The 16,438-nt window shown below is 35.7% G+C and overlaps 1 protein-coding gene across 1 annotated transcript in view; it reads right to left on the bottom strand.

Annotated features, from left to right (window-relative positions):
• The window catches only part of PCLO (piccolo presynaptic cytomatrix protein), a 373,707-nt gene that overhangs the window by 338,390 nt on the left and 18,879 nt on the right, over positions 1-16,438 (bottom strand). Inside the window, exon 3 of the mRNA XM_060304735.1 lies at positions 7,134-8,528. Within this exon, the coding sequence (XP_060160718.1) occupies positions 7,134-8,528 (1,395 nt within the window). The remainder of the gene's footprint in view (positions 1-7,133; positions 8,529-16,438) is intronic.

Genomic DNA, 16,438 nt, shown 5'->3' with positions numbered 1-16,438 from the left:
AAAAGAACAGTCTCAATGGAAATTTATTACATGAAGAAAGTGGCAATAAAAACCAGAGGGAAAATGATGTATTACTAAATAAATAACATGGAGATAAGTGGCTATACGTTTTGAATATATAAAGTTAGGCCCTTCACCTCACATCATACTAAAAAAAAATCAATTACAGATAAATAAGTGATCGGAAGTGAAAAATAAAACTACAGATGTTTAGGAGTAAATGTGGAAGGCTATTTTTATAATAAAAATGTGCAAAGGCCTTCTTTAGCAAAATAAGCAATTAAGGAAACATTGGACGATTTGATTGCATAGAAGTTTTTTTTAAAACCTCATGTACAGAAGAAAATTTCATAAAGAAAGTTAAAAACAAGTGATCCACAGGGAAAGTCATTTCAAGATAAGATGACAAAGAATTAAATTCTCTAAAATACTTTAAGAAATATACAACATATGCACATGAAAATATGGCCAATGCGTACAAATGGGCAACTTAAAAAAACAGGAGAAATACAAGTCGTTGATAAGCTCTTGATTTTGATAAATATATAACGTTTACTCTCAAAGTAGGCAGGGAAATTTAATATTATGCAACAATACTATTTAACTTCTGACTCTTGAAACTGATAAATATGAACTACTATCCAGTGTGGGAAACTAGAGACACTAATAGTTTGTTGGCAGGACTATAATTACTACCATTTTTTAAAAAAGTAATATGGAAACTCTGTCAAACATGATTTGCCTTAACCTTGCCTGCCCATTTTAAGGAATTTATCTAACATATCAAGATACAATGGAAAAATATATGTGTTGATGTTTTACTGTAACCTTGTTTGTACAGTAACAGGAACTCGAAATATCTTCAACATCTCAGTTTTCATGAGGAGAATGTGCATCACTATTGAGATACTGCACAGCTATTTCCCTCATAAGTAGAATGAGGCAAGTCAGTGAAAATTCACTTGTCCAATGTATAAAATTTTGTGAAAAAAAAGAATTCAATGAAAATACGTATAGTAAGAAAACACGTTCATTTCAAAATAAATACATTAGTTTTAAAAACAACTAGCCCATAAGACTTTTTGAAAAATCTCAAATCCTTTCCTTTACATTTCACTGTTGGTATAACCATTATAGAAATAAACAAAAAGCAAAAAAAAAAAAAAGACATCTAAATAGATACTAAAGCATTACCATGAAGTGCAAGGGCAAGAGGAAGCTATTCATGTTTCTTCAGACACTTTGGTACTCTACCGATTGTTATAAGGAATACTGCTTTTGTAATACAAATTATTAGAACAGAATTTTAAAAGAAAATAAATTGCCAACAAGAGAAGAAAGGAAGAAAGCAGTGGATGGACCACATGACATATTCAAATTCTAACACTCTGTATTGCTGAGACTTCTGAAAGGAAGTGACCCAAAAACTGATGATATTCACCCAAAGCCACAGGGAGAATAGAAACAGACCCAAAAGTTCTGAAAAGAAATAACAGAGGAAACATTTGGAAACAGAGGAGTTAGTAGAAAAGAGAAGAGATCCTGACCTAAAGGTTGGTATGGCCACAGTACACTAATCAATAGTACAGATATCTCTTACTGATGAGTAGCAGGGCCTAGAACATTGATCTTCAGGCCAGGCTGGGTCAGGCCAGGCATCGGTATTTTACTTCCAGAAGATGAAAGCCCTGAGAACTATCTGCTCAGTAGAGCATGCAAAGAGAACGAGCTATCTTGTGTCACATGAGGAAATTAAGCTCTGGAAAAGCTAATCAGAGTACAGCAAATATAGTAATAGTCATGAGGTTTTTTTTGTATAAAGAGAAAGAAATATATCCCGCACAGCAATATACCGCAGTACATGCATATGCAACTGCAAAGTGTCATGTGAAAAGGTAGTCATAACCTCGATATTTAAGGAAGAAAAGCCTTACACAGTAGTAACCAACATAAAATTATCAGTGAGATACTTTACAGTTTTCATGCTAAGTTTTTGAAATCCAGTGTGTTTTTCACACTTTCAGTAATTTTAATTTGAGCCAGCCACGGTGCTCATTAGCTACGTTTGTCCAGTGACTATCTTATCAGACAAAGCATCCCTAGAACAACAGTAGCATGTATGCAAAGTTGGTCAAAATAAAAACTGATAAAACTACTGTGGAGGACCAGTTTAAGATAAATATAACCTATGCTTCATCATTCAGCCATATGCTTTCACCTAAATAAATGCTGACCAGTTGGTAGGCTTATCTGGAAAAAAAAAAAGGATGCTGCTGGCCTCTACGTTTCTGAAGCTCTCCATCTGCATGTGATTCTAAATCCAGCCATGTAGCACAGCCACCATTATTCTAGGGGCCCCAAATGTTACCTGGTTTTGATGCACATATTAGCAAATTTGTTGATATTAAAGTCCTAGTAATTACCATTGACACAACTTATAGGTAAGCGAGGACAGAAGAAGTGACATTTGTTATCCAGTTCGCCAGGTTACTTAAACATGGTCCAGGAGATAGAGCACTGACTCAGCCTCTGAATGATACCTCTGTGGCTTGGTAACTACCTCTCTGATACTCTTTTCCTGATCTCTAGAGCGGCTGTAAAACCTACCCCACACAGTTGTTGTGAAAAAACGACTGCCACAATGCCTTTCACATAGGCCTAGTCAAATACCAGTTTACTTTTTCCGACAATGTCTGCACAATGTTTTGTCCGGATCATAATTAGAATCATCTTTATACATTTAATATTTAAATAAAAGTTCTGGTAATCAAAGAAATACAAACCAAAGGAACCATATTATAGGACTTTTACACTTCCAAATTAACCAATTTCATTTTAAATAATATTCAAATTTGGAAAGTCTGCATTAAGAAAGGAATCACGTATGCTAGTGGCAATGTCAATGACTATCACATCTCCAAAGAGAATCTGATACTTCAGGGTCCTTGTTCTTTGATTCAGTAACCTTAGTAGTAAGCTTTCCTTGGGAAACAGTTAAAACTATCAATATTTACATCAAAAAATGTTCATCTTATTTATAGTGAAAAAATGAAGACATTCTAAATCCCTAATACCAGGAGAATGTGTATGAAAAAACATACAACCATAGAATTGAATAATATGTAATCATTTCATATAGTATTTAAGAAATGTTTAATCACATGGTAAAATGGTATATAATCATGTTACTACTGGGATATAGAACTACCACATAGAGTAGAATATTAAATACATAAAAATGCACAGAAAAAAAGACTAATGAAGAAACTACTTTTTGAAAAAATCTGTTTAAACAAAATATCTCTACTTTAAACCCACATTTGGATTTTTGTTCAACTAAATATCACTTAATAAAAAGTTAACATCAAATTTCTCCTAAAGATTAGTAAGTAAAAATTTTGTTTCTACCAACTTATCAATTTTCTTATGTCAGTCAAAAAGTGTCATCAGGTGTCCCTCTTTGCCACGCATGCCAGAAATTTTTAAACAGAATGTAGATCTCCATCATGGAATTCTTTAAAAATGGGTTATTGGTAGAATTATTTTCTCCTTATTGATTTTTGATCACTCTGTCTTTAATTGCTCATATATGTGTATATGCATACTCTTAAACGCTTTTTTGTAACAGATCTATTTCTTCAAGTACTAAGTAATGGTTTTTAAAGTTAAAGCAAGATATTATGTGTTTACTGAACTAAGAAATGCAGCACATCCCCAGCAGGCCTTCCTTAAGGGCATGAGAGAAAATGCAAAAGCCACCTTGACTAGAGAGTAAAGATCTGAAGGGAACTCAGTTACACCACTGGGTCTTAACTGGCTCAAAAGGCCCATTTGTTGCCTGGTGACAAATCTATGCTAGCTACTCCAACACAATTTAGCCCATGAATAATTATCTTACTAAGGAAGCAGAACTATGACTCTAGGGCTTCCTGAAGCATGAGGAAACATAATTTTAAATCGTACTTTCATAGCAAAAATTTACTTTCCAAAAGGGTAGTACAAACAACAAAACAAATACCCAAGATGAGTCATTTTGACTCCTTTTTGTACTTGAATTGACTCAGAATGATTAAAATTCACTAGGTAAACTGACTGCCAATTTAGGCTGTTCTTCTCAGCACGCCTCCAAATTCTGTAAGACTAGAAAGCCTTGCAATCACGTTTAAAACTCCTTCAAAGACAAAATATTTCCTGATTTGGCAGAAATTAAAGCCTAAAAAAAAATGTTCCTTGCTATCAGAGGTTAATGGATTAGAGTACCATTTATACAAACTGGGCATAAAACAGTTAAACCGTAAGGCTTAGGCGGAAGCCTGGCGACACCCCAGGGCCCTGCAGGCAGTCTTGGCACTCTTCAGGTGCTGTGGGAGATGCTGAGTAGGAGATACAGGAAACAACCTTAGAGACAGGTGTGTTTAATGAATGGGCGGGGGAAGGAGGATAGTGTCTATAGCTCCCAACCCATGACAAACTAGGACCAGCTCTTCTCACCCCCAGAACAGGACAGAAAAAGGGGAGGGAAGAGAGACACCAGCAGGAAAAGACATCCTGCCTCACAGTGATGAGAGTAGTAGAAGCAGAGGCTTATAATAGAGTTACATGTGCTTTATTAGAAAAATAAATGGAAATACATAGTTGAATCCTTTCTTGAGGAACACCATTATTCTGCATTACAGGCGAAAGTCTGAGTATTTTCAGAATGTGCTCTTTTCAACTGGAATGAAATTACAGTGCCAGCGCAGCAGAAAATCTTGGATCACAAGAAAAATAACATAAGCAGAACAAAGAAATCATGGAAATAAAACACGGATCAAGGAGGAAATACTTTCTAACCACTCAAAATGAGGAGAGATCAGTAAGTAGTATAAACGCTGGGACAGCACCACAAGTTAAGCATATACACCGAATTCACAATTACCTGGATAGACATGGACATGTACGCACGCACACACACACGCAAACACAGAGTGGCTTTTGCTTCAACGAATCCCTTCTGCCAGTCCTCTAAAGTCTTCTAGGTAAAATAGTAGGAACTACGGCGACAGGGATTAACTCCACTGACCTTCATTCACTCCCCTGATGCCAGGTCAGCTAATGGACTTTATTTACCTAGAGACCAGAGGGCATTAAGGCCTTAGACCAGCTAAAAACTTCACTGTGATTAACACAGTCAAGTGGAACCAAGAACATGAGTCGACTGCTTCTGTTACATCAAATTTTTTTCTCCTCTGAAATACGATCTTCCAGATTCAAAGAAATGACCACAGAAAAAAACAATCTGAACAATGACAGATCATCTAAATCCCACTGATCATACTTAAAATAAGACTTCCCCTAAAACATTTGAAAACTTAAAACCACTTATATTTTCAAACTATTTAAATTCCACACACATCCTAGATAATTCACTGCTTGATTCAAGGAATCTCCTTTCCAAATTACCACTTCTGAAATATAATTTACCAACACACAGAAAATCAAAGATTTTCTTGAAGGTTTACTGTCCCTCTGCCCAAGGACTCTCATTTCACACCTTGAAACACTGACAGAATTCTAATAATCCTTATGGCCCAAATGTGTACATATACATATGTACACACACACACAAGTTATAGCCCTTTTTTCAGTGTGCACAAAATGCACTTTAAATGCAGACATTACGGTTTTGTTTTTAGCGGTGCAGTTTGTTTTCTAACTATTTAAACTAACTGCATGGTGTTGATACCATAGGCTCCTCATTAAAGGGTACAATTTTTAGAATCTATGAAATTAATACAACTGTCCTAGGAAAACCGAAATTTCCCTCTTCATAATTACACAACAGAAAACAACTCTTTTAAAAATATGGAAGACACTTAAGGTTGTTTTGCTTTTACAATGAATGCTGAATTCTGTAAGTAATAATTACAGTTGTTACCACTCATGAAGTGCTGAGAGAAACCAAATTTTATCTACTTTTCAAATGGGTTGTGGTTAACATTATTCATCACAGTTAGAGAGGATAAGAATCAGCTTAAGTCTATAGGGACAACACTTTCATACGGTGTTAAACATGTCAAAGCAACCGAATATCTTTCAAAAGTAAAAAATAAAAATATTTTATAACTTATTATTATTTAAAAAATTTAACTCAAAAACACCACCAAGAATCTCAAAGCTTCTTTTGTATAACTGCTAAAAATCTGTTCCGTTTTTTTTCCAACCCAATGAATTACAAAATCAAGGAGAGGAGAATAAAATAACCCTTAAGTATTTTTGATTTGTATAAAAACAATGAACAATGACCTAAATTCAATCCCAAAATGTTCACTAAAACATCACTGTTACTTATCTAAGACAGCAGCATTATTCAACTTCTCAGTCTCTCAATATCCAAATATTCTAATAGCCCTAACACACGACTAATGCTTACAGATTCATTCTTCTATAACTGTATTAGGTAGAAAATTGTCATCTGCTTTTCAGTCATTTACACTGTATAAAAAGTGTTTCGGTCACCCCATTAAAAAAAAATCCTTCACTTTAGTCACTGAAATCCATATAACTTCTTTTTCTTTCCACAGTTCCTAATAAAGTGCTCTATTATATTTATGTCAGATAACAGTTCAAACAGAATTATAAAAAGTCTAGACATTATATATTTGAACCAATATTTTCTAGCAGACAATATTATTAACTTACTCAAAGCTCTTAACTTTTGTAAGATAACAGATCTCACGTTGTTTATAGATTTGCTATCAATCAAGCTTCTCTTTTTAAGGTATGAAAGAGACTGGAAGGATTAGAGATACTGGGAATAGTAAATTACAACTCTTATTTGGTGTTTTTAGGTGAAAATCAAATAGTGCTCTGAAGCTATAGGTTGTTAATTCATATAAAGGATGGGATAATTGTTATTTTAAGTTGTCAGCTTATTTCATCATCTTACTTCTGGTACTTTAAGCCAGAAAAATCTAAATTATGTTAACTTTTAGTAAGAGTAAGCCTATAATAAGTAATTGAAACTTCTTCAAAGATACAGGATCAATTTTTCTTTATTAAAAATGTATTTTTTGCTCAGAAACTTGGCCACCAAAATATTTCAGAATAAACACGATATACTCACATTCATATGTGATACAAATACTGCTTACCTCAGTCAAGTGTGGTGTAGGGTTAAATCCACAGAGGTTACACACTTCTTTCTTGCATTCAGTGCAAGTATTGTAGTTAGGAGGATCCTGAGAACCTATGTTGAGTTTAGTTTTGCAGAGAGGACAGGCTGATTCTGGTTTGGGGACTTCCTCCAGTCTGGGGGGAAGAGCAGCCTTTTGAGGCTCGGCTGTTGAAGGTTTGCTGTCCTTAGTGGGCAGAGGCTTCTTTTCCGTTTCTGTTCTTTTTACTGTTGAAACTTGTTCAGCTTTGGGCTCTAATTTTTCAGCTACTAGAGCTTTGGTTTCCTTTTTCACAGGGATAGCCTTTGCAGGTGCAGGTGGTGCTGTGGATTTGGGTGGCCCCTGAGAAGCAGGTGGCTGTGAAGGAGGGACTTGTTTTGTCGGGGCCGCTGGCCCACCCTGTGAATGAGACCCAGGCTGGCCTGCTGTGGAGATGAGATTTGACGCCTGGCTGAAAATGGATGCTCCAAACCCAAAGAGTTTCCCAGTCACTGTTTCTTGAGGAGTTGTGGGCTGTGATTTAGGGACGTCAGAAATACTTCCCAGATTCAGACTAAAACGTCTCGACTGCTCCTGAGGTTTCGGGGGCTGTGGAGATGGGGGGGCAGTTTGGCCAGTGGAAGGTCGTGGACCTTGGGGTGTTGGTGCCCCTTTTGGCATAGGCTTGGCATCTGGCTTAGGACTCATTCTGGTTTGTGCTTTCTTGGGTTCGTCCTTCTTCTGAATTGAATCAACTTGTTTTTGACCTTTGCTCTCTGAACTAGGCCCAGGATGTGAAATAAGTTTTGAATCTGACGCAGGTCGAGGGATGACTTTAGAATCGAATGGGGTGACTTTTTCTCCTGTTGGTGGAAAACTCTGTGAGGGTTTGGCAGAGTCTGGTTTTAGAGCAGGAATTGCTTTCTCTTGATCCTGTGATGGTACTTTGGAGCTTGGAACATCCGGTTTTGCTGCTGTTGACAATGAAGACACAACGTCTGTGGCTGGCTTTTCTGTCTTGGGCTGCTTTGGTTTATCATCAGCCACGGAGACCTTGGCCTGTTCAGATGGGACGGAAGGCTCTTTGGGAGGGGCCAGCTTGGAGGAGGACTCTGCCTCGGGAGGCTGCTGGGCTGTGACTGGGGGGGAGCCATGAAGGGTTGGCTGTTTCACTAGTGGTGGGGGCTTTTTAGACTCAGGTGCCTTTGAGACATCCTGTTTGGGTGTAGTATCTTTCTTTGGAGAAATCTGCTGTGACTGTGGGGTTGGCTTGCTCACTGCTGATGTAGGAACAGGGGCAGTCTTCGGTTTGGGCTGGGGTGATGATGGAACTGGAGCCAGGTCACCTCCTAGAGCTCTCTGCATCTGACAGTTTAAACAGAGCCACTCTTTTATCTAGAAATAATATAAATAATATAAAACAATAGTCAGTGAGATAATAACAATGTAGAAACAAAAACATTTTTTAAACTGCATGGTACCTTTTGAAACTATGTCTCTTATTATGCAAAACATAAAATATACATCAAATAATTTTACTTAATTTCTATTAAACTATTAAAATGTTAGGTACATTACAATATAACTAATGAACCTCTGAGCCTTAAGCTCTGAAAACAAAATAAAAATCAGCACAGAATTGTATTTTTCTTCTAATGTTAGTTTTGTTATTCTTTGCCTTTGTAAAACAAAATACTCAGTTTGATTACTCCTAGAAATAGAAAACCATGTATGATAAAAGAAAATTAATTATAACATATTAGATTCTAGAATCAGTTATGTTAGATATTTTCTCTATTGATGGCTCATAAACAATTTTTAGTTATATAACCCAGAGTATGCTTGTCAAATTATTAACACATTGCTACCTTCTTAAATTAGCAAGAGCATCACTTCCCCCTCCAAGGTGATATGATCAAATGTGAGAAAACAAAAAACTTGTATTAGCCACTGTAGGTTAGAAAGAGAACATTCTCTGTTAAGAAAATAAATGAAAAATAATGGCACACCCTCAAATTATCATAGATAGCATCATCTAACAGAGAAAACATTGCTTCCATTTCCTTTTCATTACTGCAAAGAGCAATATAAGTATGCAATATACTTATATGACTGGTGAGATATATATGTGAGATACACATCGTATATGCATCATGTATAGGCGTAAATGCATCTGTTCTTTTCATATCACCTTCATTGTTAAAAGGAGATGTTGAATTTGGTACTACCATATTTTAGAAGATATTTTAAAAGTACCTATGTTTAAAATTTACCTTTTCTTATTCCAAAATAACGTATGCTCATTATACAAAACTTTAAATATTACGAAAGTAATTTTGAAGGGCAAATTCATGATCTAATCTTTAACTCCCAAAGTAACCAATGTTACCAGTTTAGCACTGAAGTTCTTTGTTCAGAAATCTACACAGTGAAAAACTAAATATATGGAGCATAAGTACGAGAAAAGTTTTCTACAGTACAAAATTGTAAAGTATTAGGCTGGCAAACAACATACTCTCTATTTGAAACAATTCCCTTTTGAAAAGAAACCAAACTAGTCATTTCTAAACTTTTAAAAACTTTTTTCACTTGACATTTTATGCTGTTAAACTTTAATGAAAAAAAACTCTACTGTACCTTTTTCTTAATCATTAAAATGGCTTAAAAAAAAAAAAGACACTGAAATTATTTAAACTCAGGTACCAGTATAACAGGGCTTATTCTGAAATCTCATGGAAAGCAAACTTTTGTTTTTAGAAGGTTGAAGGAACATTTTAAACTCTAACTGACAAGTTATATTTCTGTTTAAAAATGTGAATCAAAAAGCAAAATGAAAACATTTGTTACATATGGGTGGGGGATACTTGGGTGTTCATTACATTTGTTTTCAACATGAGTATTGAGTACTTATGTATTCGCTATATTGTCTTTACCTTCCTGTATGTTTGAGGCATTTCACTAATAAATAACTCTTTAAACATGAAGATATTTGAATCCCAAAACATAATCAAGCAACTGTTACCTATGTAAGTAACACGACTAAAGGTGAGCTTGAATGTAAGGAAATTCTCTCCACTTCGTCCCCTTCTTGATGGAAGGAAATTTCTCCATAAACGTGCCCCTACACATTCAGCCATCTCCCTCCCCTACTGCCAATGTCAATTCTGCTACTCTACTATTTATTTTTTCTCATTTGTTTTCTTCCACAGTCTTAAATGATACCATGTGACCTGATAATCAAGCAGCCAGACAAGACGAAAGAAAATATAATTAAAAGCATAATTCTTTACTTATATTTTATCAATGATTTTTTTCTATAAATTACTATATGAGAGCTATACCCAGATTAACCACTTTAAACTACAAACTTCTAGGGCTAGTGTCTGTCATTGTATTAATTGCTCTATTCTTTCTAACAAATGGCAGAGCCAAAGAAGACGCAAAATGTATTCATCTGTTTCTTTCTTTATTCAAATATTTATTGAGCAACTTCTACTTAGCACATACCACTGAACAAAAGAGACAAAAATCTCTGTCCTCATGGAGACTATATTATAGAAGAATCAGGTAAGAAACAGGTTAAAGCATAATATAATTTCAAGATAATCACAGATATATAATAAGTATCTGATGGTGATACTGTGATGAGTCCATTTATCCTTTCTTCCTGCAAGTTCTCCCTCAAACAAGCCCCCCCCCCCGCCAATTTCTTTGGATGCATTTGGTCTTATCAGCAAAATTTTAAGTCTCTTTGTCATAGGAACATTGGAGCGTCATGCATAGCTGGCCAGTAGGCTTTTACTCCATCTTTGGACCACTGCAAAATTAGAACACTACCACAGCATATCTAATGTATGATTTACTTCAATAGTGGGTCACACATACTATACTGTCCTCAATCCAAAATCAAATGTTTCCTTGTAGTTAATAAATGTATGTGACTATGTCTCCCAGTAAGCAGACAAGGGAGAGTTAGGAAAAGAGGGGTGGATAACACAGGTCACTGCTTCTTCATAGGGATACAATTCTACTTTTCTCTTAATACACCCTTTTTTCGAACATCTTTTGTCCTTCTCGTGACCCCATTTTCTTCACTTTGATAAGCAACATATAAAAGACGTCTGATCCCTCAATGTTCCTCCTCACTGTGAGAATACAGGTTAAAATCATTGTCTGTAGCTTTCACAATATGAAAAGCATTTTATCCTCTTAGGATTTTTCAGAAAGAGCCTCTTTTTTATTTAATTCTGGCCAAATCTGTTGAAAACAGAAATGAGTTTTATCTCAGAACTTAATCTACTACTGAACACAGCAGCATTTCCAAGTCCCTGATTGAGCTGAAAACAAAAACAAAAAATCTTTCCTATACATTAATAAAATGAAAAACTCCATAGCCCGCCCTGACATTAATATCATGAACCACCATCTACTTTTTCACAATGCACTGAGGGAGAGTTAAGGAGTAGTAATAGCACCTTTGCCCTCTCACTCATCCGAGTTAAAAATCCCATTATATCTTTACTGCATTTTCAGTTATTTCTAAAGGGTGTCTGCATTGCTTGTGAAAGGTAATTCCCCATTCATTCGTTCACATTTCCAAAGCCACTGTCCCTCATTTGACCCTTGTCATTTCTCAAATACTTCATACCTCCACCAAATAACACCTGTTTAAAACAAACCACCACAGAAGGGGTTGACTCTACTTCTCTTCAAACCTCAACGCCTCTCCAATAACTGTGAAATAAAGTTAATTTTTGCAAGAAATTCAAAATATATAATTTTGCTCCTGTTCTCATGTTAGCACTTACATAATTCTGCTACCTCCAGGGCTGTATTTCCCAAAAGACTGTAAGCAACAAATGATAAAGACTTCCTGGTACGGTCTGACCCTTTAATAATTATAGATGTTCACGAATGTTTTTTGAGCTGGTTTCAATTTAAAATGTTTATGCTCTTCAAGCTACAACATTTCTGTGTGTACTCTGTTAATCGCCACCGTTTACCTTGCCTAAATGACAGGCTTCTACCTTCATTTTCTGGTTGCAAGCCATTCTCCCTATACTATACTTTTGCCCATGGATCATACATCCCCATTTTGATTCGAACTGAAGTAACACCCCATACTTACCCCACCTGCTAACCATACATATTTTCACTGCTTGGAGACAATTACTGTCTTGTTTAACTTCTAAAATTAAATGTTTATCTCCAACTATGAACAGAGATGAACCTGAATTTACTACCATCATTGCCTCAGACACCTGCTGCCCGTTCCATTTGGTATCCACATCTATAACACAGCTGGTTCTCCTAGTTCTGCATGATTGGGTCTTCATTTCACTATAGCTATGAATGTGGATCTTAGAAGACTTTAGTCCTTATCCCTTATTACCTATGCCAAAGAAGTCAGACAATAGCCAAGGCCAAGCCTAATTCAGAAGAAGCCTTTCACCAATATTTCATAAACAACTTCCCAGGTGCCCTGACACGAGTAGCACCCGTTCCTCTAATCATCCACATCCATTTGATAAGCAATGGGAGAAATTCAAGAAACAATACCAGGGGAGCCTACAACTGTATCAGTATTTCCAAAGCCACGGTTCCTGATCTGGCCCTCGATGAGTGCTTTTTTCCTTTCTTCCTGCAATTCCCCCCTCAACTCCCCCCTCCCCACTTCTTCGACGCTTTTGGTCTTATCAGTAAAATTTTAAGTCTCTGTGCAATGTTAACACTGGAGCTTACCTTCAACATACAAGCAGTAAAATGAAAGAATCTGTGTTAGATAAATATGTCATGCCTTAACTATTCATAAATTCTAGATTTTATATAACAAATAAGGAAAAATAGTCATCTTTTCCTTCCCCCACCTATAGTCTTACTTACAGCAAATGAATAAATGGAATTCATGATCTGGAGACACAAGTGTTTAATGAGCTACTCTAATCCAATTAGCTCTATAGAAAGAAGCAAAAAAAAGGCATAAAATTGTTCATTCAGTCTTCTGACAATATGCTATACAAATGGGGGTAAGAGAGTAGTCAGCCAGGATTTCTGCTCATTCTGAGGTCATTGTGTATTCTAATGTGGACCTGCTTATAATTACTAACACAGCTCCCTGTTTAATCCAACTCCCCCGGCTCCCTTTTATGTTATGTATCAGAGCCGAGTCATGTGAAATATAGTAATACAACTTCACTGGCTAAGGCTTTTGCTGGATAATCATAAATGTCTTACTAAATGTTTCAAAGGGTACCACTTGAAAGTTTAATTGTAAATTCCACACAGAGTTTCAATTATTGGTGCCACTATCAAAAAAGTAACTGAAAAATTAGATTCTGATTTTTAAGAGTATGTCTTTAATGATAATTCAAGATAATTAACTCAATACATCTAACAAATAAGATGAGTTGGCAAACACTGGGGTTCCAGAATTAAAGTATATTCCTGCTTGGAACTGTTCTTAGTCTATTCGCTTCAAAAGATAATGGAAGCTTCTCAGAAGCTGTCCAGAAGGCATTATGACTAACATCCACCCTTCAATGTGCTCCAAATTGGACATTTTAAACGCCAAATCTACATAAGATTTATAATGGAATCTCTGCTCAACAACACAGCATAGTAGGAGGCATAATGGACCATCTAAAGAACAAACACAATATTAGGAATTTATATTTGCTGGTGTTCATACCATTCACGTTAGCTACTGAATACATTTTCTTCAATCACACAATCACCCTGCCCTTGTACTAAAATCTGTTGGGTTCTTACTTCTTGACGCATCACAACTAAACTTTTCTCCAAACCACGGTATCTAAATGTACCATTTACTCCATCAAGGCAGTGTTCTCATTCTCTCTTACCTGAGTCACAATTCGAAATCCAATTTGTACTCCTCTTCCATTTACCAAATGCTTCCTAGGCTTTACACGATGACCCCTCTCCTTTACCACTTAACTATTCCATTCTCCATTAAGATCTGCCCCTTCTCAACTATTCCTACTATCGTTTGAAGCACAGCATTTAGACTCAAATAGATACTGCTTTATATATTTTTTCCAATTATTTCCTCTCTTTTCCTATCCTCACATGGACTCTTAAAAAAAGCAACCACTTCTTATGATTACTCTTACCTCTGTATTAGATACCAAGTAAATTTTAGATATTATTTATTGATGAATTATTCTAAACTTGTTTCCTACTTCTCATCAAATGATCTCTAAGTTATCTATGTATTATTTTTATTCATATTATTTTGAATGCCATAGAGAATATAATTAAATAATATGTATCGGATAATAACATATAATATTATCAAGAGAAACCCAAGGTAAAGTTTGGTAACAGATTATGCGTTCTGCTATTCAAGGAATGCCCAAACCACATGACCTCCTCCACAAAGGCAGCTACTAGCTGACAGCAGTTTGGCTGCAGATGGCTCACTGCAGTTGACATCTTTATGCATATTAACGCACAATTTATTTTGGATTAAAAACTAGACACTAGCATTCCTCAGAACTGTGATGACATGCTCAGCGACTTGATGAAACTGTTTTATTTATGACAATCCATCCAGAATTTGAATGGATACCTTCTGAAACTGTGTGGATTACAATTTCTGCTGCATAATTCAGAAACCATTAACAAACTTTGTGAAATGTAACCTAAATCTGCACTTTTTTCTTCATAAAGCATAGTAATGTTCACCAAAGGCTAGAAATAACATTTGTTAAATCTTCACAAAATAGGGTCAAATGATAAAAGCATATCTGAGTGTCAGTGCAGCCCAACCAAAAAAAACTGCCACTTTAATCAATTTACAAAATAATTACAGTACAAAGACTTGAAAATATTATTTGTATTTTACTACAGCAACACAGAAGACCCCAAATCAGTAAACTGAACTTACACATATATTAACACTTCTGACTGCCTCTCACATGGCGAATTCAAACTTTTATATCTCAAGTGATTAACACACCTTGAGCTATCACACAATTTTGTAGCCTGCGATCCAATAGTTTCAATTAGGCAATGTTTGTGCAATTATTTAAACAACTTATTGATTGTCCTATTATTTCACTTAAAAGTGAAAAAAATTACATTAGTGAAAAGACTCAAAGGGCTCATAAACTTTGTGAACTCATTATATATGCTGAAATTTAAATATCTTTAATTTGATCAGATAGTAACTGGAATTAAGATAATCATTTGTATGTTAACTTGGAAAGGAAAGAAGTGCTTTTAAAAATACATATATGAGGGACTTCCCTGGCGGTCCATTGGTTAAGACTCTGCTCCCACTGCACGGACCTTGTGTAAAAATACAGTTTCATAAGGGATTTTAGCCTCTTTCAGCTTTCTGTGAATGGGAGCCCCCTATAATTTATTCAAATCTTAAATAGTTTTACGTATGTGCATTTTCAAGAACGTATTTAAGGAAAATCTGACTTTAAAATTAATCAGCTTTACATTATTTTCACCTTTTTTTCACAAATCCTAGCCACATTTTTCATTACCATTGATTTCCTTCTGACCATTTTTTTAAATCTTTCCTCTGTCAAGTTAAAAAACACACAGATCTACATATTAAAATTTTTCCCAACAAATACAATTATAGTTACATGTTCACATGATGAAGCCTGCCATTGACTTCTTTGAATTCTTTTACCTAAGTAGAAATCTGATCCGAAGGTTTGATGAATTCTACTGAAGTTTGATTTTCCTGAATAAATGATAGAAATGTCATATTTGTTTTATCAACTGATTTAAAAATCTTTATTTCTGATTAGATAGAAGAAAATAATAGAAAGGTAGTTTATTGTTTTATATTCAGGTAAGAATGTATCTCATCCAGGGCTTCCCTGGTGGCGCAGTGGTTGAGAGTCCGCCTGCCGATGCAGGGGACACGGGTTCGTGCCCCGGTCCGGGAAGATCCCACATGCCACGGAGCGGCTAGGCCCGTGAGCCATGGCCACTGAGCCTGTGCGTCTGGAGCCTGTGCGTCCGGAGCCTGTGCTCCGCAAGGGGAGAGGCCACAACAGTGAGAGGCCCGCATACCGCAAAAAAAAAAAAAAAAAAAAAAAAGAATGTATCTCATCCATATGGTGTTTATTATTTTCTGTTTTACAAACAAGACTCCATCTGCATTTGCTAAATTATTGACTCTCCCTCTAAACTCTGAGTTCTATTCTTAACAGTGAGCAAAGTTATCAACTTATGTCTATTTTCAAAATCTAACAGAGTGGCTGGCTCATAGTAGGAGCTCATGGCTTTCTAAAGAACAAAAAAGAGCTCAGCAATATAAA

This window comes from Globicephala melas, chromosome 9 (genome assembly GCF_963455315.2).
Source record: "Globicephala melas chromosome 9, mGloMel1.2, whole genome shotgun sequence".
NCBI lineage: Eukaryota > Metazoa > Chordata > Mammalia > Artiodactyla > Delphinidae > Globicephala > Globicephala melas.
The sequence above is the reverse complement of the archived record's forward strand: the minus strand, read 5'-3'. Positions and strand labels throughout refer to the sequence as shown.